Here is a 25,632-nt window from a genome sequence, read left to right as displayed (position 1 = left end):
ATACAAACTGTTCCAGCTGCTACCATCCGGGAATCGATACTGCAGCATAAAAACCAACAGGACCAACAGGCTCTGGGACAGCTTCTTCCACCAGGCCATCAGACTGATTAATTCATGCTGATACAATTGTATTTCTATGTTATATTGACTATCCTGTTGTACATACTATTTATTATAAATTACTATAAAATACACATTGTACATTTAGACAGAGACACAATGTAAAGACTTTTACTCCTCATGTATATGATGTAAGTAATAAAGTCAATTCAATTCCTGAAGGATCATTAGTAATGCTTCCACAATCTACTCAGAACCTAGGGGTGCAGCTTCTTCCACCAGGCCATCAGACTGCTTAATTCATGCTGACAGAATTGTATTTCTATGTTATATTGACTAGCCAAAACCCAGGGGTGCAGTTCATCTGCTCCAGGTCACTTATCTACCTTCAGATCTTTCAGCGTCCCAAGCATCTTTTCCCAAGTAATAGCAAGTGCGCTCACTTCTGCACCCTGGCATTCTTGAACTTTCGGACTAATAATGTCTTCCACAGTGAGGATTGATCCAAAATACTTATCCAGTTTATCTGTCATTTCCTTGTCTCCCTTTATTACCTCTCTAGCATCTTTTTCCAGCAGTCCGATACCTACTCTCACCTCTCATGTACTCTTTATATATCTGAAAGATCTTTTGGTATCCTCTTTGATATTATTGGCTAGTTTACCTTCATATTTCATCAATTCAATTCACTGGTTTATCACATCCAAGATTATCCTAGTTTTCTTTTTTGATAACAGAACAACACTAACTACTTAAACACAAAGTACACTGCAGATGCTGTGGTCAAATCAAGACGTACAAAAGAGCTGGATGAACTCAGCAGGTCGGGCAGCATCCATTGAAAGAAGCAGTCAACGTTTTGGGTCGAGACCCTTCGTCAGGACTAAAGAAGGAGGGGTCAGGGGCCCTATAAAGAAGGTGGGGAGAGGGTGGAAGACCAATCAGAGGAAAGATCAAGGGGTGGGGGAGGGGAAGCAGGGAGGGGATAGGCAGGAAAGCTGAAGAAGGAATCTAAGGGGAAAGCACTATGGGTAGTAGAAGAAGGCAGAGATGATAGGCAGCTGGAAGAGGAGACAGAGTGAAGGTGGGATGGGGGAAGGGAGAGGGAGGGAATTACCAGAAGTTGGAGAATTCGATGTTCATACCAAGGGGCTGGAGACTACCCAGATGGTATATGAGATGTGCTACACCTGTCCCTACATCTCCTCTCTTACCACCATTCAGGGCCTCAAACAGTCCTTCCAGGTGAGGCAACACTTCACTTGTGAGTCTTTTGGGGTAATCTATTCCACCTGGTGCTCCCGGTGCAGCCTCCTCTACATCAGCGAGACCCGACGCAGATTGGGGGACCACTTCATCGAGCACCTGCGATCCGTCCGCCTCAACAGATGGGATCTCCCGGTTGCCACTCACTTCAACTCTCCTTCAAATTCCCATTCGGATATGTCCATACATGGCCTCCTCTACTGCCATGATGAGGCCAAACTTCGGCTGGAGGAACAACATCTCATATACCATCTGGGTAGTCTCCAGCCCCTTGGTATGAACATCGAATTCTCCAACTTCCGGTAATTCCCTCCTTCTCCCTTCCCCCATCCCACCTTCACTCTGTCTCCTCTTCCAGCTGCCTATCACCTCTCATGACTCTGCCTTCTTCTACTACCCATAGTGCTTTCCCCTTAGATTCCTTCTTCAGCTTTCCTGCCTATCCCCTCCCTGCTTCCCCTCCCCCACCCCTTGATCTTTCCTCTGATTGGTTTTTCACCCTCCCCCACCTTTATAGGGCCCCTGCCCCCTCCTTCTTTAGTCCTGATGAAGGGTCTCAACCCGAAACATGCTTCTTTCAACGGATGCTGCCCGACCTGCTGAGTTCATAACACTAGCTACTTGCCAGTCCTCTGGGTCCTTGTCTCTGGCTGCAGAGGACCTGAATATCTAGGCCAGGGCCTTAGCAATCTGTCCTCTTGCTTCTCTTAATAAACTCACCTGGGACATACTCAACTTAATTATTTTCAAGAGACCCAACAGAACCTTTTTCTTTATCTCAAAATGCTCTAGCTTATTACTATAGCTCACACTGATCTCTCTATCCTTCACACCCTTCTCCTTGGCAAATACTGTTACAAAGTACTCATTTACAATCTCACCCACATCTTCTGCCTCCAAGCAAGCTCCTCTATCCTTGTGCCATCTTCTTCCTAGTTATCCTCTTGCTCAACGTATGTATAGAATACCTTGGGGATCACTTTAATCCTACATGACTAGGTCTTTACATGGTTCCTTCTGGCTCTCCTGATTCCTTCATTGAGTTATTTTCTTTCTTCTCAAGGGCTGAATTTTATTTTAACTTCCTTAAACCTTACAAATGCTTTGTTTTTCTTTTTGACTAAATTCATCACCTCTCTTGTGATCCAAGTTTCCCTTTACCTTGCCATCCTTGTATAGGTCTTTAAATTCCCTTCACATATCAGGTATGGATTTAGAGTCATAAGAATAATACAGCTCAGAAGCAGGTCCCTCTGCCCAACTGATTCCATGCTGACCACAGCATCCTTCCTGCTCATCTCAGTTGACCACACTCGGTCCGTATCTCCAAGCCCCACCTTCTATGTAACGATCCAAATGTCTTTTGAATCTTGTAATTATACCTGCCTCAACAACTTCTTCGGGCAGCTAGTCTGTGTACTCACTACCCTCTGTGTAAAGAAGTTAACTTTCAGGTTTCTTTTTAATTCTCCTCTCTTATCTTGGATTTGTGTCCTTTAGTTTTGGTCTCCCAATCCTGGCGGAAGGTCTTATCCATATTGATCATGACTTTATTGAGATCACCCCTCATTCTCCTGTGCTCCATGAAATGAAGATCCAGAGTGGACAATCACTCGCTATAACTCAAGCCCTGGAGACCAGGAAGCATCTCCATAAATCCCTTCTGTACCTTCTCCAGCTTCCTTTAACAGATGACCAAAACTGCACACAATACCCCAAGGGCAGCCTAACCAATTACTTACATACATAACTACAACATAATATGTCTGCATTTAGCCTCGATACCAGCATACTGATTGCCTTCTTCATCACCCTGTCTACTTGCGCAGCCACTTACAGTGAACTGTATACTCCCAGGGTCTTCTGTTCCACATCACTCAGCAAGTGCTCTGCTGTGCACTGTACAGGTACTACCCCACCCAAAATGCATCATTTTACATTTATGTAAATTGAAATCTATTTGTTAATCCTCAGCCTATCTCTATGTCTGATTAAGATTTTTTTGCAATTCATTGTAACTTGTTTCACTATCAAAAAGACTCTGTAAATTAGTATCAGCAAATTTGCTAATCATGTGATGTACATTCTTATCCACATAGTTTCAGTAAATAATACTGACCTTGGGAGGCCTCTAGTTGGACCTTCAACTGTCACCCTTTGCTTCCTAACACTGAGTCATTTCTGAATCCCCTTGCAATCTAACCTTACAAATTAGCTTTGCATTTGGGACCTTGAGAACATCCACTTCATCTTCTCCCTGAGTTACCTCTTCTAAAGACTCCTAAAGATTTGTAAGACATGACCTTATACGAAAAAACATGCTAATTATTCATGATCAGGCCTTGACTATCCAGGTGATTGTAGGTCTTGTCTCTCAGAATTCCTTTTAGTAACTGAAGTCAAACTCACTGGCCTGTAGTTCCTTGGCCTGTCTTTGTTACCCTTCTGAAATAATGGAACAATATTAGCCACACTTCAGTCTCCTGGAAATTCTTCAGTGGCTAACGACGAAGCACTGATCTCTACAAGGGCCTCTGTGATGTCATCCTCGCCCCCCCCCCCCCCCATAAAGTCTTGGATACATTTGCTCAGGTGCTGGAGATTTGCCCTCCTTAATGTGCTTCAAGGCTACAAATTCCTTCTTCATTGCAGTATAGCGGTGAGTGCAATTGCTTTACAGTGATCAACGATTGCAGTTAAATTCCTGTCTCTGCCTGTTAGTTTGTATGTTCTCCCCATGCTTGGGTTTTCTCCGGGTGCTCTGGTTTTTACCCAAGTTCCAAAGATGTACAGTTAGAGTTAATGAATACAGGTAGTCCCCGAGTTACGAACATTCGACTTACGGACAACTCGTACTTACGAACCAAGGAAGGAGAACGCTGTCAGCTATTTTAAGTCAGATCGCGACACCGTCCGCCATTTTAAGTTGGATTGGTCGTTGCCGTTGACACTGTGTTGAGTGTTTAACTTTGTATTTCACTTAAATTTTCCTGACCCTGACCCCGCCCCCCCTCCCCTATTCCGGTCAGCTGGTGGCACAGTGAGATCAGCGCCAGGCTGGAGAATGGAGGTTTCCAAGTTCGATCTAGTGACAGACTGCTCCCATGCTGGGTTGATGTCGATCCAGTGACTCCTGTACCATCCCTGCTGGGTTGATGTCGAGCTCGCAACTCGACCTTGTAAAAAAAACACTGCCACCTCCAGTTTAAATTCCCACGTGGAATATTGTGATGATCAAATAACCAAACCCAGCACAGCCTCCACTGAACCCATTTAGCCTGTCTCTGTACGGTGGTCCTTAGGACCCAGCAGACCTTGGGAATCGGCAGAGGTCGGGACCCACCACCCGCAGTGTTTCTGTTCCATTGACGGGAAGTGATTGCGATTGAAAATAAAGTGGAAATAATAAAGTGTTTGGAAAGAAGTGAAATGCCATCGGTCATTAGAAAAGCGTTGGTCAACGATCAGAACAATTTTAAAGGATAACGGATAAAGTAAGAATAATGGAGCATGTGAAAGGCCCTGCCCCGATGAAAGCTACAATTATTACTAGGCAACGCAGTGGTTTAATTATTGGAATACATACGTTTCTTAAGTGTTTTATATGCATAGAAAGGTAAAATATATACTATATACTAAGACAAATATTTGACTAACTGACGCTAAATAATAACGGATGTACTAGTTCCGACTTACGTACAAATCCGACTTAAAGACGGACTCAGGAACAGAACTCGTACGTTACCCGGGGACTGCCTGTAGTGGGCATGTTATGTTGATGTTAGAAGCATGGTGATATTTGTGGGCTGCTCAGACATTCCTCACTTATTTGAGGCAAACTGTGTATCTCATTGTATATTTCAATCTTTCAATGTACATGTATATGATCCAAAGCATTATTGTTTATTACCCTAATCTCATTGGCATCCAAAGAAATTACTGCATGCCAAAGATAAATTGGAGCACAGAGTACTAGTCTCTCTTGCTAATCATCCTTTTACTTTGTATTGTAATTAAAAAACCTTTTTAACCCTGCTACCAAATCAATGTGATACCTCCTTTTGCCCTCCTGATTTCCCTATTGTCTTGCCCAAAAGCAGCTGTACTCTCATAATTTGCCCTGCCCCAATTTAATGCACTTCTGCCAAGTCTGTACTTATTCTTCTCCATAGCAATCTTAAATCTTAATGTTAAGATTAAGTTGGTGCTGGGTGGGGGTTAGGCTGTTATTCCCTGGAAGATCGAATAATCAGAAGGGGTCTCATAGAAACATACTGTTCTGATCGGATTGGATGGGCTGATTGGAGGGTGTTCCCTGTGGTGGAGATTCCAGAATCTGGAAACATGGCTTCGGAGTTCAGATATTGCCGACCGGCAATGAGGTCAGGAGAAGTTCTATTTCTCGGAGGGAGTAAGTCTGTGGAATTCTCTGCCCCCTTGGCAAGAGAAGTCAGAGTTGCAAAACCATACTCCAGGAGGAGGAAGATAGTCCAGAATGCCAGAAAGATATGGGGAGAAGGTGGAGGGTGCTCTGAAGTGTATAATTAACTGTGACTAAAAGGAGTGGTGTTAAGTCCCCATTATTCCCTGCATCCAAATTCTTTGCATCACCTTTGATCCTATTTTAGTCTCTTGCCCAGAAGAGTGTCTTTTCTCAGTTATTATGAGCTGGTGGGCAGGAAAGTCCCAGTCTAGTAATGAGCAGCATAGTTGACCTCAGTGTTTGTCGTTCTAGCGTGGACAGTGAGGTCCTGGCAGTGCATCAGTCCAATGAGGAGATGGCCTCCAGTGAGCAGACGGGAAACAGTTCCGAGTCGGAGGAGCTGACTACACAGGTAGACCATTCCATACCTAATGAAACACAGAAGTTATGATGCCTACTAAGTGCGTTCTGGCTCCTACTTTCCTTTAATATCTTCATTCTTACACACACCCAGCAATTCTTTTCTGACATTAACTTCATAGGTGGCAGTTGATGGTGGGATGTTGGTGGGATGTTAGTTGGATGTGGGAGAAAAGTGGAACACCTGCACAGAGTGAAATCATGCAAAGTCCACAAACACAGCGCAATCAGGGCTGAACTGGCAGTGATTGAAATACATCAGCTGTTAATGGCTGGGATCCAGCCAGCTAGTTTCTGCAGAGTTCATTGTTTGCAACAGTATATAAAGGCTCTCCATTTTAATCAGCAAAGATCTGGCTGATTCTTTTTTGTTTTTACATGTTATGGCTACACTTTGGAAATGATATGATGCTTTGATATGTCAATAAATGTCTCCATGTTTCTTTACTTCCTTGTAGAGTAACACAGAAATTAAAGGATATCGCATTGCAAAAATGATGACCGCTTCAGAGAGAGCGTAAGTGTGTCTCCCTGACAAGAGAGAGAGACTGAATGAGTGTCTGCATGTGCTTGTGTGAGAGAGTGTGTGTCAGTGTACATTGCCAGATATAGAGGGTATGCCTCCGTTTATGCCAGCAACTACGAAGAGTGCTAAAGAGAGCGAGAGGGAGAGATGCATGTCCCTAAGTTCAGAGGGTAACTGTGTATACGTCTCTAACTACAGTGAGAGAAAGGGATGGGGCAGGGGGAGAGAGACAGACAGAGGGAGATGGAGAAAATAAATGAATGTAGGTAAATGCTGCCATTTGTATATCATATCTGCTTGCACCACCTCAACTGCTTTTAGTGGAGTGGCCCTATTGAGGACAACATACTGAGGATTTGGCTGAGCTACCCACAAAGAGGGTGAGCAGGGATAAGAGCCAACATAAGCAGACAATTCACAAAGGAGATCATGAGCAATTGGAAGCATGTACATTGGCACAAATGACATGGGTAGAGAATGGGGTGAGGTCCTACAGAGTTAGGAGAAGTTAAAAATCAGGACCTTGAAGATGGTAACTCTGGATTACTCCCAGAGCCATGGCTAATGAGGGTAAGAATAGGAGAATATGGCAGATGAATCATGGATGATTGAGAAGTTTTAAAAATCCAACAAAAGGCAACCAAAAAAGCTACAAGAAGGGAAAAGATAATATAATATAAGGCAGGATACTGTAAGTTTTTTCAGTTATATAGCGAGTAAAAGGATGTTAAGAATTGATATCAGACCACTGGAAAGTGTTGCTGGTGAGGTAGTAATGGGGGAGAAAGAAATGGGAAATAAACTTAATAAATACTTCACATCAGGCTTCGCTGTGGAAGACACTAGCAGCATGCCAGAGGTCCGTGAGTGTCAGGTAGCAGGAATGAATGCCATTGTTATTATGAAGGTAAAAGTGCTAGGCAAACTGAAAGGTCTTAAGGTGGATAAGTCACTTGGACCAGATGGACTACACCACTGTCTTCTGTAAGAGGTTGATGAAAAGATAATAGGTGCATTGGTTATGATCTTCCAAGAATCACTTAATTCTGGCATTGTTCCGGAGGACTGGAAAATTGTAAATGTCGCTCTATTCTTTAAGAAGGAAGAAGGCAAAGGAAAGGAGATTATAGGTCAGTTAGCCTAACCTCAGTGGTTGAGGTTTTGAGGCACTTGGAGACTAATGATAAGATAAATCAAAGTCAGCATGGATTCTGTGAAGGGAATTCTTGCCTGACAAATCTGTTAGAGTTCTTCAAGGAAGTAACAAGCAGGGTGGACAAAGGAAAGGCAGTAGATATCATTTACTTGAATTTTCAGAAGGCATTTGACAAGGTGAGGTTTCTTAACAAGATGAAATCCTATGGCGTTATACAAAAGATACTGACATGAATAGGAGAACCCCAAGGCATTCAACAAGTATGTGAAGAGCAAGAGGATAACACATGAGAGAATAGGATCAGTCAAGTGTGACAGTGGAAAAGTGTGTATGGAACTGAAGGAGATAGCAGAGGTACTTAATGACTAGTCAGACCCCACTTGGAGGACTGGTCAGTTCTAGTCACCTCACTACAGGAAGGATGTGGAAAGTATAGAAAGGGTGCAGAGGAGATTTACAGGGATTTTGCCTGGATTGGGGAGCATGCCTTGTGAGAATAGGTTGAGTGAACTCGGCCTTTTCTCCTTGGAGCGACAGAGGATGAGAGGTGACCTGATAGAGGTGTATAAGATGATGAGAGGCTTTGATTGCGTGGATAGTCAGAGGCTTTTTCCCAGGACTGAAATGGCTAGCACGAGAGGGCACAGTTTTAAGGTGCTTGGAAGTAGGTGCTGAGGAATGTCAGGGCAAATCTTTTATGCAGAGTGTGGTGAGTGCATGGAATGGGCTGCCAGCAATGGTGGTGGAGGCTGATATGATAGGGTCGTTTAAGAGACTCCTGGAAAGGTACATTGAGCTTAGAAAGATAGAGGGCTATGGGTAACCCTAGGTCATTTCTAAAATAAGTACATGTTCAGCACAGCATCATGCGCCAAAGGGCCTGTATTGTACTGTAGGTTTTCTATGTTTCTAACTACATTGTCTCTGTAGATATGGACATGAACTGACACTGCCTGCAGAAAGGGACGGGCACCCACACACTCTGTACACATTATGTACCAACAGTGCCTCTGCAGTTAGAGATATGTACATACCTGCATTACTTCTGCTGTTGGAGCATGTACCTACACTCTCTGTAGTGAGGTGTGTGTAACTACAGCATTGTTATGGACAATAACATACACCTTGGCATGTACATAAACTCTCTGTTGTTAGGGCATGTACATACCTTCTCTGTGTGCTTTCTGAACATGCACTTATGTTGTCTCTGTAATTAGGATAAAGTAGGTACATAGTCTGTTCCTGGGGACGGTGGTGGAGGCTGATATGATAGGGTCTTTTAAGAGACTCCTGGATAGGTACATGGAGCTTAGAAAAATAGAGGGCTATGTGGTAGGGAAATTCTAGGCAGCTTCTAGAGTAGGTTAAATGGACAGCACGATGTTGTGGGTTGAAGGGCCTGTGTAATGCTCACACGATTGGCTGGTGTATGTCTAGGGGAAAATTCGTCCACCTGCCAAACTGCGCCTCCCATATACATGGATGCTGTGAAATGCACACTAATACAAACTTGCACACACAATATCAAACCGCACACCATGTATGTTTACAGAATACACTTTATAAATCTTACTAGAATGAGTGGAATGAGCTTCCAGTAGAAGTGGTAGAGGCAGGTTCGGTATTGTCATTTAAAGTAAAATTGGATGGGTAGATGGACAGGAAAGGAATGGAGGGTTATGGGCTGAGTGTGGGCCAGTGGGACTAGGTGAGAGTAAGCGTGTGGCACAGACTAGAAGGGCCGAAATGGCCTGTTTCCGTGCTGTAATTGTTATATGGTTATAAAACGAAGTGATTAATAGCAATACAATATATATGAAAGAAAAGAAAGGAAAGAAAAGGTGCCAGAACTTATCAGGGTTCAGTCAATTAGTGCACAATCGTTGGAGCTCAACCATCGAAGTTTTCGGTCCACTATTTGATCTTCTTCGACCTCCACAACCCGCGCACTAGGACCACCCTCGGTGATTGACCAGAGCGCCTCCAGCACCTTCCACTTTCCTTGCGATCTCCTCTCCAACTCCCCAAAGCCCACGAAACCACAGCTCACAGTACCACAAGAAAGAATAACCTATCCCAATTGGTTAACAAATTGATACAATTCTCATTGTCAGTAATCATAACCCAAACAAGCTGCGAGAGAAAGCTCTCTCTCACCAGTTATCATAACAAAGAAGCATCCCTACTTTTACTTAACAAAGAAGCCATTTTGATTAACATACACAGTAACATAAGAAATTCTTTACACTCTCTCCCCACCAACAAAAGGCACACCCTCATGACACTAATAGACACCAATGCTTCTTGCAAAACACAAAACCCAACCCAGGTGCAGAAAGCAGTGACAAAACTTGCCAGGGCAGTAGAGATCACACTCGGTTCTCCCTGTGCTGCATATGTCAATCGCTCCGGGGGGTGCCTACTTCTCTGAGACCTCCGTACCTCCTCTGCCGACCCTTCCAGCTCAGACACCACGGGGGACACCCCAGATCTACCTGTTGGACCCTCACCCTCTCCCTCACTGAGATCCCTCCACCTGAGAGCCCTCTGTCTCGTGTTCAGGTTCCACCCTCTCTCCCCCCAGTGCCAGCTGTATCTCAGTCTGCCCTCCTCTCACCTATTTCAGTGGGGGAAGGGCCAGGAGCCTCTTCTTCCAGTACTGGGGAATTAACGAACGGAAACAGATGCCACACATCTGAATCATCGTCTTCCAAAGCAGTATCCCTTTCTGGGGTGAGGACTGGTCCCGTCTCTTCTGCAGCAGGCTCTTTCCTCACCCTGTGCCCTTGCAGAGTCCTCATACTAGGCGTGACCTCCCACTCAGACTCTTGATTCACCTGCACTTCTTGACCCAGGGGCAACAGGTGGTTCCGATGGAGTACCTTGACAGGCCCTTTTCTGTCCTCGGGTTTCACCCGGTAAACAGGTAGATTCGGCATCTGGCTCTCAACTTGTGCTTACCAGGTAGTCCTAAATTCTGTATAAGGAACAAGTCTCCCGGCAATAGTTGAGCGAACTTTATTTTCTGATCATACGTCTTCTTATTCCTCTGATTCTGCTTGGTGGCCGCCGCCTCAGCCAACTCGTATGCCCTTTCCAACTCTCTCCTCGTATTGAAAACATACTTCAGATATGGCTTCGAAGGTAATTCACCCGCCTCAGTCCCAAAACACAAGTCAATGGGCAACCTCGCTTCCCGCCCGAACATCAGATAATAAGGCGAGTACCCTGTAGCGTCATTGCGAATACAGTTGTAACAGTGAACCAAATGCCCGATGTGCCGACTTCACTTACTTTTCTGACCAATCTCCAGAGTCCTGAGCTTATCCAACATGGTCCGGTTAAACCTCTCAGGCTGCGGGTGATAGGGTGTTGTCCTGGATTTCTCAACCCCAAGCATACCCAGTAATTCATGGATAACCCGGCTCTCGAAGTCCCGTCCCTGATCAATATGGATCCGCCTGGGAAGGCCATAATGAACAAAGTGTTTCTCCCATAACACCTTTGCCACTGTAGTCACTTTCTGATCCTTAGTGGGAAACACATGAGCATATTGAGTGTAGTGATCTGTGATAACTAAGACATTCGTGGTGTTGTTGGTGTCTGGCTCAATAGACATGAAATCCATACACACCAGGTCCAGGGGTCCCACACTCTGCAAGTGTGACAGAGTCAGGCAGGGTCTTCCTCCTGATGCAACGACTGCACTTCTTACAGTATTCTTCAACCTCCCCCCTCATCTGGGGCCAGTAAAACCGGTCCTTGAGTAATCCATACGTCTTTTCCACCCCCAAGTGCCCGGAATCATCTTGCAGTGCCTGGAGCACGGGCTTCTGATATTTCTCAGGCATGACCAGCTGCCAACGCCGGGAGTGGTCTGGGGGCGATGTGGCCTGGTACAAGACTTGGTTCTTCAACTTTAACCGAGGCCATTCCTTCAATAATGGAGGCACTGAACCGTGTTTCATCCTTTCTGCCCACACCATATCCCCCTTCTCCACCGTGCTCCAAACAGTGCCAATACCCAGGTCATTTCTCTGAGCAGCTGCCACTTCCCCCGAACTTAGTTCTGGCAACTGTTCAGTCTTCAGTGCAGTCAGGTCACAGTAAACCGGGGGCAGAGCGTCATCAGAAGCCCCCAATGGGTCCATTGCTCGCTCCAGCCTCCCCTTTTCCTCAGCCTTCACGGTGATAGCAAACTGACACATGGTTTTCACTCCAGGGGCATGAATGCTCTCCCACTCCCCGTCCGTCTCCGGTTCCTCATGCTCCCGCCGTGACAAAGCATCCGCATCAACATTCCTGCTTCCCGGCTGGTACTAAAGGCTGAAATCATATACCGATAAAGTCACCAACCACCTGTGGCATCCAATTTCGCTGAAGTCAGGATGTAAGTGAGAAGATTGTTATCCGTTCCCACCTCAAACTTGGCCCCATATAGATAGTCACTCAACTTGTCCACCACCGCCCATTTCAGCGCCAGGAACTTCAACTTGTGAGTGGGATAGTTTCTCTCAGATGGCGACAAACTTCAACTGACAAATGCCACCCGTCTCAACGCATTGCCGTGTTCCTGGTATGGGACAGCCCCAGACCTTCTCGGCTGACATCAGTGTGCAGCACATATGGCTTCTGGGGATCGGCAAAAGCCAATACCGGGGCCTGTGTCAGCGCTATTTTCAGAGATTGGAACGCTTCCTCACATTGATCATCCCATCTCGATCCAAAAGGCTCTGCCGGTTTCCAGTATCATCCTGCTTCTTGCCCTCGGTCCCCCTTCCTTTTCTTCCCCACAGGTGGATAGCCACACAATAGCTGGGTCAATGGGTGACTCATTTTAGCGCATCCTTTCACGAATCGCCAGTAATACTCACAGAACCCCAAAAATGAGTGTAGGGTGCTCACCTTCTGGGGTCTCAGCCAGGTGGTCACAGCGTCTATCTTAGCCGGATCAGTAGTCACTGCTTCTTGCGAAATTATGTGGCCAACATAGCCGACCGATGGCTTACAGAACTGGCATTTGTCCAGGGGAAGTTTCAACCCTTCCTCCTTAAGCCGGCTTAACACCTTCAGCAGCCTCTCCTCATGTTTCTCCAAAGTAGATCCAAACGCTATCAGATCATCCAGATACACCAACACCTCGAGCAGGTTCATATCCCCTACAGTCCTCTCCATGAGCCTCTGGAAGGTGGCTGCGGCCCCCGATATGCCTTGGGGCATTTGTTCGAACTGAAAGAACCCCAGTGGGCAGATAAAGGCTGTCTTCTCTTTATCAGCTTCACTCATTGGTATCTGGTAATATCTACTCCTCAAGTCCAGCACACTCCACTCAGGCAGGCCAGCATGTCTTCGACCCTTGGGACGGTATACTGGTCAGGGACAGTTTGCCGATTCAAAGTCCTGTAGTCAACACACATGCCTACCCTTCCGTTTTTCTTCCGGGCCACTACTATTAGGGATGCATAGGGGCTTCAGGACTCAGTGATGATCCCAGCTTCCTTCAACTTTCACAAGTGCTGCCGCACGTCTTCCACATCTGCAGGGGCCAGTCGCCGTGACTTCTCTCTGAACAGGGTGCCCTCAGTCACTCAGATGGTATGGCAAGTGCTTTTGGAGCAACACATATCAAACTCACCAAGAGAAAAAACATCTTCCAGCTTCGACATCTTCTCCACCAGCCTGCATTTCCACTCTGGTGGCACAGGAGAGTTCCCAAAGTTAAAGGCCTCGGTGGTCAGCTTTCCTGTTTTCCAATCCTCCTACTTTAGTGGGCCTCACTGGTGTGCTAGACATTACCATCACCAGGAACAGATGTGCCAGCGGCGTTCCCCTCTTAAAGGTGATTTCTCTTGCCGTAGTGTTCCTGATACTCACGGCTATCTGCCTCGCATGTACCACCACTGGCCTCTGCACTTCAGGTCTCACCAGCATCCCCGCTGGAAATCGTGTCTCCCCCTCGAGATCGTCCGGGGCGTCTACTAACAGGGCTTCGCCCGCTGGCACCAGGGAATCTGGAGGTCCCCATCATGAGAGTCACCTCCCCTGGCCATATCACTTTAGGCTTCGCCTGCGTACACCACACCCTCCCTCGTTTGCACTCAGGATCCAGCCCTTGGGGGGTCACCCACTTTTTCGAACACTGCTTAAAACACTGGGTGTACCGAGAGGGTCTCCAGATAGTTCTGCCCTGCCTTCTCCTTACTGGCTCCCAGGAGCCGGCGCACAAGGGGGGAGTTAGTCCCCACCAGAAGGGCAGCGCCACCGGTTTCCACCGGGTCCGGACAAACCAACACCAACGTCTCAATAGCTTCCGACACTCCCACATCGCCCTCCGAGAATTCCAATCTCACTGACAGGTACCCATCGTATGGATAATCACCCTCACTTACAGCCCAAATCTCCAGTGCATCAAATGGGTTACTGGCAAGTGCTTTAGATATTTGTTGTAGAATGACCGGTACAATAAGATAACCTGCGATCATGTGTGGAGGATGGCTTTTGCATAAATTCCCTCTATCCATAGGCACACGCTGGAACAGGGTCCCACCAGCCCAGTCAGAATAAAGGCTTGGGCTTTCAGCGGTCCCCTGGTTACTGGGAATGTGTTCCTCCAGAGACTCCAGTCTGTTCCCTGACTGAGTCTCTGCTAAGTTTCCTAACACCTCTCCCTTCTTAGGTGCCCAGGGACTTGCCCTTCGCGGGACGCCTTGTCTCTCACAATCACTCCGAAAGTGTCCCTCTTCCCCACAGCTGTAGCACACCCCTGGCCACTCACATTCCTGCCGGAAATGCCCCTCTTTCCCACAGTTATAGCACACACTACCTGCCGCCCCTCCTCTCCTGGGACGCCACCACTCCCAGCCCCCTGAAGGGGGTACTCTCCCTGTCCATCCCCTTGAACAGGGGGGTCCCTACTACTCTGGGACCCCTTGGGTTTCTCAGTCCTTAACCCAGCCACCACTTTCTGTATCGCTGAGGGTCGCTCCCAGTGGCCCGAGCCCCTTTTCAGCTGCCCGAGTGATGGAGGGGGGCTCTTTTTATAGGACTGCCAGAGACTCCACGCCACCTTGTCCTCCTCCAGGGAACCACTAAATATCTGACTCATCCTCACTCTCGCCACATCGTGTGCCTTCACTACCCTCCGGCGCTGCAACCCCGTAAGCATTCTCTCCAGCCGAAATATGTATTCTGAGAGCTTTCCCCCCTCCCTTGCTCCATGTGGTGAAACTCCGCTAAAAGCAGCCCTGACATCCCAAACGTTCCCTCCAAAGCCTCTAAATGCTCTGCCGATGAAGACGAGGGCTGTTCAGCTTTCAGCTCCCGGACTACTCTGGCTGCCGCACCTCTCAAACTTCCCATCAATCGCTGTCTCTTTTCCTCATCTGAGCCTGGCCATGCCTCGAACAACAAGGATGTGTTTTTGATCCAGGTATCATAGCCAACCTCCCCATCTGGAGTAGGTGTGGCTCCTGAGATAACCCCCAGCTTCGGCTGTGGCCTCTCGGCCACTCCCACCAAGGAGTTAAGGGCGTCTGCAGCTCGGAGGCCTCTCCTCTAGCTGGGGGGGGGGGTGCAGTCTGGCCAAGCCTTCCCACTTTGATCTGCCCTTACTGGTTACTGTCACATCTAGCTCCTCCCCTGGTGTCTCCTCACCTTCGTCCTCTGGGAGGGTGTGGAGCCTCCCCCCGGGATCACTGGCGGTTCCAACGTCATGACGTCAGCACTCATATGAACCAACACCCAGCTAACCTCCACCTCTTTATTGCACCTTCTAGCCCCCAGTTCTATCTGCCCCATATCTTTGACCAAACTCTACCCCTGCACTAACGCACCTTCCGAAATGCGGAAATCCACCCCGCTTAACACGCATGCATAATTCACCGGTACGTCACACCAGTTTACAATCTTATCTCAATCCATCACCGCACTACTGAATGTGGCGTTTTACACAGCTTATCGAAAATTCAATCCGGGACAGGCACCCCACAAATGTAATGCTCACGCAATCGGCTGGTGTATGTCTAAGGGAAAATTCGTCCACCCACCAAACCGTGTCTCCTGTATAAGCGGATGCTGTGAAATGCACACTAATACAAACTCGCACACACAATATCAAACCACATACCATGTATGTTTACTGAATACACTTTATAAATCTTTCTAGAACTAAGTTATTAATAGCGATACAATATATATGAAAGAAAAGAAAGGAAAGAAAGTGCGCCAGAACTTATCAGGGTTCAGTCAATTAGTGCACAGTCATTGGAGCTCAACCATCGAAATCTTTGGTCCACTACTCGATCTTATTCGACCTCCATGACCCGCGCGCCTGGGACCACCCTCAATGATCAACCAGAGTGCCTCCAGCATCGTCCACCTTCCTCGCGATCTCCTCTCCAACTTCCCAAAAGCCCACAAAACCACAGCTCATAACAAAGTTGCCATAACAAAGAAGCATCCCTATTTTTTCTTAACAAAGAAGCCATTTTGATTAACATACGCAGTAACATAAGAAACACTTTACACCTGTAATGTGCTATAGATTTTCTATGTTTCTATGATGTCAGGCTCAGAGGCCTATAATTTCCTGGATTACTTTTAGAGCCTTTCTTAAACAATGGAACAACATTTGCTATCCTCCAATGGATCCAGCATTTCACTTGTCACAATGATGCTTTAAATATCTCTGCCAGGGCCACTGCAATTCCTGCACTAGCCTCCCACAGGGTATGAGGAAACACATTTTCAGGCCTTGGGGATTCAGCCACCCTAATTTGCCTCATGACAGCAGACATCTCCTCTTTTGAAATCTGTATAGAGTCCATGACCTCGTTCCTGCTTTCCCTCACATCTATAGACTCTGTGTCTATCTCCTGAGTAAATACAGCTGCAAAAACTCCATTTAAGATCTCCACCATCTCATTTGGCTTCACGCATAAATTACCTCTCAGATCTTCGTGCGGACCAATTTTGTTCCTCATTATCCTTTTGCTCTTAATATGCTCTTAATGTGTAGAAGACCTTAAGAATCTCTTTCACCTTGACTCCTGGAGCAACCTGATATCTTCTTTTAGCCTTCTTGATTTCCTTCTTAAATGTTCTCTTACATTTCTTATACTCCTCAAGTACCTCATTTGCACCTGCCTTCTTTTTCTTAAACAGGCCCTCAATATCTCTCAAAAACCAAGGTTCATTAAATCTGTTATCCTTACCTTTTACTCTGACTGGATGGAACATACAAACACTGTACTCTCAAAATTATACTTTTGAAGGTCTCCCATTTACCTGCTCTAACATTCCCTAATAGGAGATCTAGTATTGCACTCTCTTTATTTGGGACTTCTTTATTTGGGATTAAAGAAACATCTGAAAAATTCTTTTTCCCTCCAAGGCTCCTTAAAATATGGGAGGTCCAGTCAATATATGGAAAGTTTAAATCACCTATCACAGACTTACATTTTTGCAACTGTCTGCTATCTCTCTGCAAATTTGCTTCTCTAAATCCCATGGACGGTTGGGAGAGGGGAGTTCATAATGTAATCCCATTAATGTGACCATACCTTTCTTACTCCTCAGTTTTACCCATGAAGCCTCACTAAGCGAGTTCTCCAGTCTGTCCTGACTGAGCACTGCCATGACATTTACCCTGACTACTAGTGCTACCCCTTCCCATTTAACCCTCCCACTTTATGACATCTAAAACAACAAAGCCCCAGAATATTCAGCTGCCAGTCCTGCCCCTCCTGTAATCGTCTCATTAATGGCTACAATATCATAATTCCATGTGTTAATCCATGTTCCGAGCTCAGTTGCCTTTCCTACTATGAAAATTCAGCCAAGTTTCCCTGGATCCTATGCCTCCTGACTTTCTGAATGAGCCTATTATGGGGATCTTTATCAGAACCCTTCATCTACTGCTCGACCTTCTTCATCTATGTACTTTGTTTCATCCTCAAAGAATCCAGTTGGACTCATGAGGCATGACTTGGCCAACTGTGCTTCCTGAAATGCTCATAAATTCTGTCTCTAAGTATCATCCCCAGTAATTTGCACCACTGAGGTAATACTCACAGTTCTGCTCCCTTTCTTGAACCTACATTTGCTGCTTTTGTATCATCTGGTACTATTCCTGTAGCCAGTGAAGACACAAAGATAATTGCCAAAGGCACAACTATCTCTTTCCTTGCTTCCTGTAGTAACCCGGGGTATATTCTGTCCAGCCTTGGAGACTTATCTAGCCTTATATTTTTAAAGTTTCCAGCACATTCTCTTTCTTAACATCAACATGATCTATTACATCAGCCTGTTTTATGCTGTCCTCACAAATGTCAAAGTCCCTCTCACTGGTGAATCCTTGTTCAAGGACCTCACTGACCTTCTCTGTCTCCACACATATTTCCTCTTCTATCCCTGATCAGTCCTATCCTCACTCTGGACAAATGTGTAGAACATCTTGGGGTTTTCTTTAATCCTACTCACCAAGGCCTTCTAATGCCTCCTTCAAATGTCAGATGTGGACTTGCTCAGAAACAGCTGGTCCCTATTAACAACTGACAATGATTTTGTTTCTGCCTAATGCTCTCGGAATCTGCCCAGCTCCAACATAATACTCTCCTACAAGGTCCATACTTACCTTTATCTGTAGCTACCTTCAAACTTAAAGAGATGTATTACTGTTCCATAACTGTTCTCCCACTGGAATGTCAGTCACCTGGCTGGGTTATTTCTTAACATCACACCCAGTATGACTGCTCTCTTATCGGACTATCTACGTGTTAGTTTAACACTCCTGGATGTACCTAACAAATTCTGCCCCTTCTAAACCTCTTTCACTGAGGAGGTTCAATTCTATTCTGCCAAAGAGTTCAAACTGTGCAAATAAAAGCGATACTGAGAACGTAAGTTGTAAAGAGTCCTTGAAAGTGAGTCTGTTGATCATAAAATCAGTTCAGAGTAGTGGTGAATGAAGTTATCCATGTCTGTTCAAGAGCTGATGGTTGCTGAACATGTTGGTGTGGGACCAGTCCTTGCTATCAGTCCTGTCCCTCCTTTAGCCTATGGAAATGGTTATAATATCCCAATCCAAAATAGCTACCTGCCCAGCTTCTTGCATTGAAGTTAATGCAATTTATTCTTGTGTTTCTCTCAGCCATATTCCTGTCAGTCTTGTCTACTGAAATTTTTGTTGTTGAATTCTATCTGAGCTTACAATCTCCCATTTATCTCACTGCAGGTTTGGATCACAAACACTGGTAATTTAGTTTAAATTTTCACTAGCAAATCTGCCCAATAGAATATTGGCTTCCCTCCAGTTCAAGTGTAATAAGACCAGTAGATATAGGAGCAGAATTAGGCCTGTCAGCCTATCGAGTCTACTCTACCATTCCATCATGGCTGATCCCGAATCTCACTAAACACCCCCATACCTGTAATCTCGCCATAACATTTGATGTCCTGACCAATCAGGAAACGATCAATTTTCATTTTAAATAAAGCCATGGTCTTGGCCTCCACAGCTATCTACGGCAGAACATTCCACAGATTTCACTACTCTCTGGCTTAAAGAATTCCTCCTTACCTCTGTTCTAAATGGTCACCTGTCAATTTTGAGGCTGTGCCCTGTTGTTCTCAGCACACCCACCAGAGGAAACATCCTCTCCACATCTTTTCAACATTCAGTAGGTTTTAAATTCCAGTGAGTACAGGCTCAAAGCTGCCCAAACACTCCTCATATATTAACTACTTCATTCCTGGAATCATCCTCATTAACCTCCTCTGGACTCTTTCCAATGACAACACATCCTTTCTGAGATATGGGCCAAAAACTGATGACAATATTCCAAGTGCAGCCTGTCTAGTGTCTTGTAAAGCCTCAGCATTATCTCTTTGTTTTTATATTCTGTTACCCTTGAAATGAATGCAAACATCACATTTGTCTTCTTTACCACTGACTCAACCTGTGAATTAACCTTCTGGGAATCTTGTACAAGGACTCCTAAGTTGCTTTGCACCCCATTTGAATTTTCTCCCCATTTAGAAAACAGTTTGCACTTTTGTTCCTTTTACCAAAATGCATTATCATACATTTCCCAAAACTGTATTCCATCTGCCACTTTTTTGCCCATTTTTCCAATTTGTCTAAGTCCTGCTGCAATCGCATTACTTCCTCAGCACAACCTACCCTTCCACCCATCTTCGTATCATCCGCAAACTTTGCCACAAATCCATCAATTCCATTATGCAAATCATTGTCAAACAATGTGAAAAGTAACTGACCCTGAGGAACACCACTAGTCACTGGCAGCCACCCAGAAAAGGTCCTCTTTATTCCCACTCACTGTCTCTTGCCAGCCAGTCATTAGAAACATAGAAAACCTACAGCACAATACAGGCCCTTCGGCCCACAAAGCTGTGCCAAACATGTCTGTACCTGAGATAAAACCTAGGGTTACACATAGCCCTCTGTTTTTCTGAGCTTAATATACCTGTCCAGGAGTTTCTTAGAAGATCCTGTCTCATCCACCTCCACCACAATCCCCGACAACCCATTCCACGCACTCACCACTCTCAGCGTAAAAGACTTACCTCTGATATCTCCCCGTACCTACTTACAAACACCTTAAAACTGTGCCCTCTCGAGCTAGCCATTTCAATCCTGAGAAAAAGTCTCCAACTATCCAGATGATCAATGCCTCTATCAGGTCACCTCTTATCCTCCGTCGCTCCAAGGAAAAAAGGCCGAGTTCACTCAACCTATTCTCATAAGGCATGCTCCCCAATCCAGGCAACATCCTTGTAAATCTCCTCTGCACCCTTCCTATGGTTTCCACATCCTTCCTGTAGTGGGGCTACCAGAACTGAGCACAGTACTCCAAGTGGGGTCTGACCAGGGTCAACATTACCTCTCAGCCCCTAAACTCAATTCCCTGATTGTTGAAGGCCAATGCACTGTATGCTTACTTTACAACAGAGTCAACCTGCAGCTGCCTTGAATTTTCTATGGACTCGCACCCCAAGATACCTCTGATCCTCCACACTGCCAAGAGTCATACCATTAATGCTATATTCTGCCATCACATTTGATCTACCAAAATGAACCACATCACACTTACATGGGTTGAACTCCATCTGCCTCTTCTCAGCCAAGTTTTGCATCCTATCGGCATCCTGTTGTAACCTCTGATAGCCCTCCACACTATCCACAACACAGAGAATGTCTCTGTCTTTAACTACAAAGAACGTACAGTGGCATGCAAAAGTTTGGGCCACCCAGTCAAAATTTGTGTTACTGTGAATAGTTAAGTGAGTAGAAGATAAACTGATCTCCAAAAGTCATAAAGTTAAAGATGAAACATTCTTTTCAACATTTTAAGCAAGGTAAGTGTATTATTTTTGTTTTGTACAATTTTGGAGTCAAAGAAAGGAAAGGAGGGCCATGCAAAAGTTTGGGCACCCCAAGAGATTTGAGCTCTCAGATAACTTTTACCAAGGTCTCAGACCTTAATTAGCTTGTTAGGACTATGGCTTGTTCACAGTCATCATTAGGAAAGGCCAGGTGATGCAAATTTCAAAGCTTTAAATTTCAAACCCTGACTCCTCAAACCTTGCTCCACCAATAAGCAGTTGTGGTCTCCTCTAAGCAGCTGCCTAGCACTCTGAAAATTAAAGTATGTAGGAGAAGGCTATAAGAAAATAGCAAAATGTTTTCAGGTAACTGTTTCCTCAGTTCATAATGTAATTAAGAAATGGCAGTTAATAGGAATGATGGAGATTAAGTTGAGGTCTGGAAGACCAAGAGAACTTTCTGAGAGAACTGCTCGTAGGATTGCTAGAAAGGCAAAATCAAAATCCCTGTTTGACTGCAAAAAACCTTCAGGAAGATTTAGCAGACTCTGGAGCAGTGGTGCACTGTTCTACTGTGCAGCGACACCTGCACAAATATGACCTTCATGGAAGAGTCATCAGAAGAAAACCTTTTCTACATCCTCACCACAAAATTCAGCATCAGAAGTTTGCAAAGGAACATCTAAACAAGCCTGATGCATTTTGGAAACAAGTCCTGTGGACTGATGAAGTTAAAATAGAACTTTATGGCCGCAATGAGCAAAGGTATGTTTGGAGAAAAAAGGGTGCAAAATTTCATGAAAAGAACACCTCGCTAACTGTTAAGCACGAGGGTGGATCGATCATGCTTTGGGCTTGTGCTTTGGGCACGTGGGGAACATTTCACTGTTAGAGGGAAGAATGAATTCAATTAAATACCAGCAAATTCAACGTCACACAGTCTAAAAAAGCTGAAGATGAAAAGAGGATGGCTTCTACAACAGGATAATGATTCTAAACACACCTCAAAACCCACAATGGGCTTCCTCAAAGAGGTGCAAGCTGAAGGTTTTGCCATGGCCCTCACAGTCACCCGACCTAAATGTCATCGAAGATCTGTGGCTAGACCACAAAAGAGCAGTGCATGCAAGACGGCCCAAGAATCTCACAGAACTAGAAGCCTTTTGCAAGGAAGAATGGGTGAAAATCCCCCAAACAAGAATTGAAAGACTCTTAGCTGGCTACAGAAGGCGTTTAAAAGCTGTGATACTTGCCAAAGGGAGTGTTACTAAGTACTGACCACACAGGGTGTCTAAACTTTTGCTTCGGGCCCTTTTCCTTTTTTTGTTATTTTGAAACTGTAAAGGATGGAAATACAAAAGTTTTCTTGCTTAAAATATTAAAGAAATGTGTCATCTTTAACTTTATGCCTTTTGGAAATGAGGTAATCTTTTACTTGCTTAGCTATTCACAGTAACAGAAAATTTGACCGGGGAGCCCAAACTTTTGCATACCACTGTATTACATATTCCTCACTATAGTTGCATGCCCCTCTCTACACAGACAGTGCAGGAACACGTTCAAACTGTAGAGCGAAATTCGACACATGACTCTGACTACAGACACAGTATTGGTATATGTCACTAACTAATGAGAGAGTGTAGGTCCCTAATTACAGAGACAGCATCGGAACATATTCCTGATAAAGAGAGAGTGTATGTAAATGTTTCTAACTGCAGGCACTGCAGTTAATTATCGCTAGTATAGGTGCTGACCATGAATACAGAGACAGCATAGGTTCAAGTCCCCAAAGTCAGAGAGAGTGTAGGTTCATGCCCTGAATTACTGTATGTACATCTCCCTAGCTGTACACCATCTATACATGTCCAGAGATTGTGTAAGTACATTTCCTCAATGACAGGGAGTGAAGGTATACCTACTTATCTAGAGAGCGAGTGTGTATGTTGGCATCATGATCAGCACAGACATATTGGCCTGTTCCTCTACTATCCAGCTGTATATTTTATACTCTTCTCTACTCCTCCATGTTTACTAAGTACCTCTCCATTTGTCTCCCTGATACAGGTTTGTGAATCTTCTTCAGGACCTACATTTGGTGAGTAGCAGTGTTTACTTAACGTTCCTGGGGATGTCAGTGCAAGATGTGCTGTGGATCTTCAGATGTCTGTGATGATTGTTTCTTCAGATGTTAGGATGAGAATGAACTGCAGGAAACAACTTCTGAAAGAATCTGTTGTGTATTTACTATTTCAATAATATTTGAGTAATCTTGTATATGGTTTGATGAAGCATTCTTGGTCATTAAAATAATTAATTACAGGTTAAATGTAAAATACATGAATTGCATACGTAATCACGTTACTATGCATGTGCACCTATGTGCACCTACGTTACTATACATGTGCACCTCGCTTAAAGTAAGCTCAAAGTATACACCCATATTTTTGGACTCCTGTGAGTTTCTTTGAATTAGTTTAATGTTTTGAAGTTACAAAACATAAAATTGGTGATGATGTATTTTCAAAACGAACCCGACACAGTTGCCAACCTGTTAAATGCAGCAAGATGTTCGAAATAAAATAAAACACCGCAAGAGCATCAGTGTGTTTAAAAAAAGGCACCCTAACATGTGGAGAGATGGTCAAGTTTAAAACAAGAGCAACCAGTACATGCTCTTTGGAAGGGAAGACTCAACTGAGTTTTTATTAAGGCAATAAGTGGAAGAATTCAGGGTTCATAAACTATGAGCACTGGATGATACTAATCCGATTACATTGGAAATATTGATGAGTTTGATTGCACAACAGGCAACTGGCTTGTGTATCATGAACTATTGGCAAAGTATTTTCAAGCAAATAAAATAACCTATGAGAAACAAGTGTCAATTTTGCTGTGTGCATTTGGGTTAAAGGCATTCAGTTTGCTTTGAAGTTTGACTACTTCAATGAAACCTGTAGAAATGAGCTTGTCAAAGTAATGCAGGAACACTGAGAACCAAAGCCATTGTTGATTGCAGAATGCTTTAGGTTTCATAAATGGAATCAAAAAGAAGAGGAGTCCTGGTCTTATGGTCTAAGACCTTATACCGGAGAAAAGATAACTCCTGTTGGAATGACATTCATGACTGTAAAATACAACAACCAACAAGCCAGTATGTGGTAAAAACAGAAGGACCAGCATCAAGAGGGTGTGACTGGCTGAACCAACAAAAACTTGATTGGAGACCATCCACAATATACATGCCAAATCCCCTGCAATGAAGCTATCTATCTGAAAGCAAATTTAGAAAGATACTGGATAATGCCACAACTGTCTCCATGCCAAACACTATGAATTGTTGCCCAACAGAGTGCAAACAAATGTTTGTGACAACCTCTGTGCCTTTGGTTGGAAAGCATATTGGACCAGGGAAAGACCAGGCTGGTCAGAAGAATTGTGAAAGTGACGGAAGTTCTGATTTGGCTACAACAGTTTTCGTAGGCAACATATCTGGGATCAGATTGTAAGCTTCTGATACGTTAATCAGACAGTTACTTGCAAAATGTGGCTTAGTTTTGAGCAGGAAGAAAGTTCAAGAAGCTTTAGGAAAATTGTAAACATTCGGCTTTTGTGAGTATAAAGAACCAGAATCTACTCTGCATACATTAAGGTTGTTGCATAAACTTAACTGGGAGACAAAAAACTGCTTGTAAAGTAGATGCAAAGACCAAAGCCCAGCTGGATGAATGGAAGGCCAAAAAGAAAGGAGTCAATGGAGATATGGAAACAGAGTATTAGTCAGATGTTGTGGATAAGGAAGCCAAGAGGAGAGCTCAGATTGTAAAAGGAGCAAATGAAGGATTAACAAGAAAATTCTCCAGTGAGCTGAATGCACTTTCCCAAAATCAAGATGCATAAACTAGAAGAATTAAAAGGAAGAAGGTGTCCAGAGCCGTCAGAATATCTTCCTGCAGTCCCAGAGTCAACTCCTGCAACCACCATGGAGGATGCCCCAGTACCTGAGATTGTTTCACAGCCACAAGTCTCACATGCTCAGCAGAGCGATCCCCCTTGTCAGAAAAGGCATTATCCCACTATAGTAAGAAATTCTTCACAGTGAATCTTTAAGCCTGACTGGAATAATTTAAAATTTACGATGCTGTGGATGTCTGCATTCTATATTGAGGTGGAGTTTGGAGGAGCTTATGTATTTTATATTTCAATTATATTTGAGTAATCTTGAATATATGGTTGATTAAACATCCTTTTTCATTTAAATAAATAATTATGGGTGAAGTGTCAAGTACATTAATTGCGTACATCATCATGATATGTGCATGCCTCGCTTAAAGTAAACTCAAAGTATACGGCTATATTTCAGACTCCTGTGAGTTTCTTTGAATTAGTTTAGTTTAATATTTTGAAGTTACAAAACATAACAGAATCCACATCAAAGTA

General features: G+C 44.5%; 1 protein-coding gene across 1 annotated transcript in view; it reads left to right on the top strand.

Moving 5' to 3' along the window:
• The window catches only part of fgd5a (FYVE, RhoGEF and PH domain containing 5a), a 250,765-nt gene that overhangs the window by 38,059 nt on the left and 187,074 nt on the right, over nt 1-25,632 (top strand). Inside the window, exons 3-5 of the mRNA XM_059944304.1 lie at nt 6,062-6,161; nt 6,628-6,686; nt 23,260-23,290. Of these exons, the coding sequence (XP_059800287.1) occupies nt 6,062-6,161; nt 6,628-6,686; nt 23,260-23,290 (190 nt within the window). The remainder of the gene's footprint in view (nt 1-6,061; nt 6,162-6,627; nt 6,687-23,259; nt 23,291-25,632) is intronic.

Source organism: Hypanus sabinus, chromosome 19, assembly GCF_030144855.1.
Source record: "Hypanus sabinus isolate sHypSab1 chromosome 19, sHypSab1.hap1, whole genome shotgun sequence".
In the NCBI taxonomy this organism is placed as follows: Eukaryota; Metazoa; Chordata; class Chondrichthyes; order Myliobatiformes; family Dasyatidae; genus Hypanus; species Hypanus sabinus.
The sequence above is the reverse complement of the archived record's forward strand: the minus strand, read 5'-3'. Positions and strand labels throughout refer to the sequence as shown.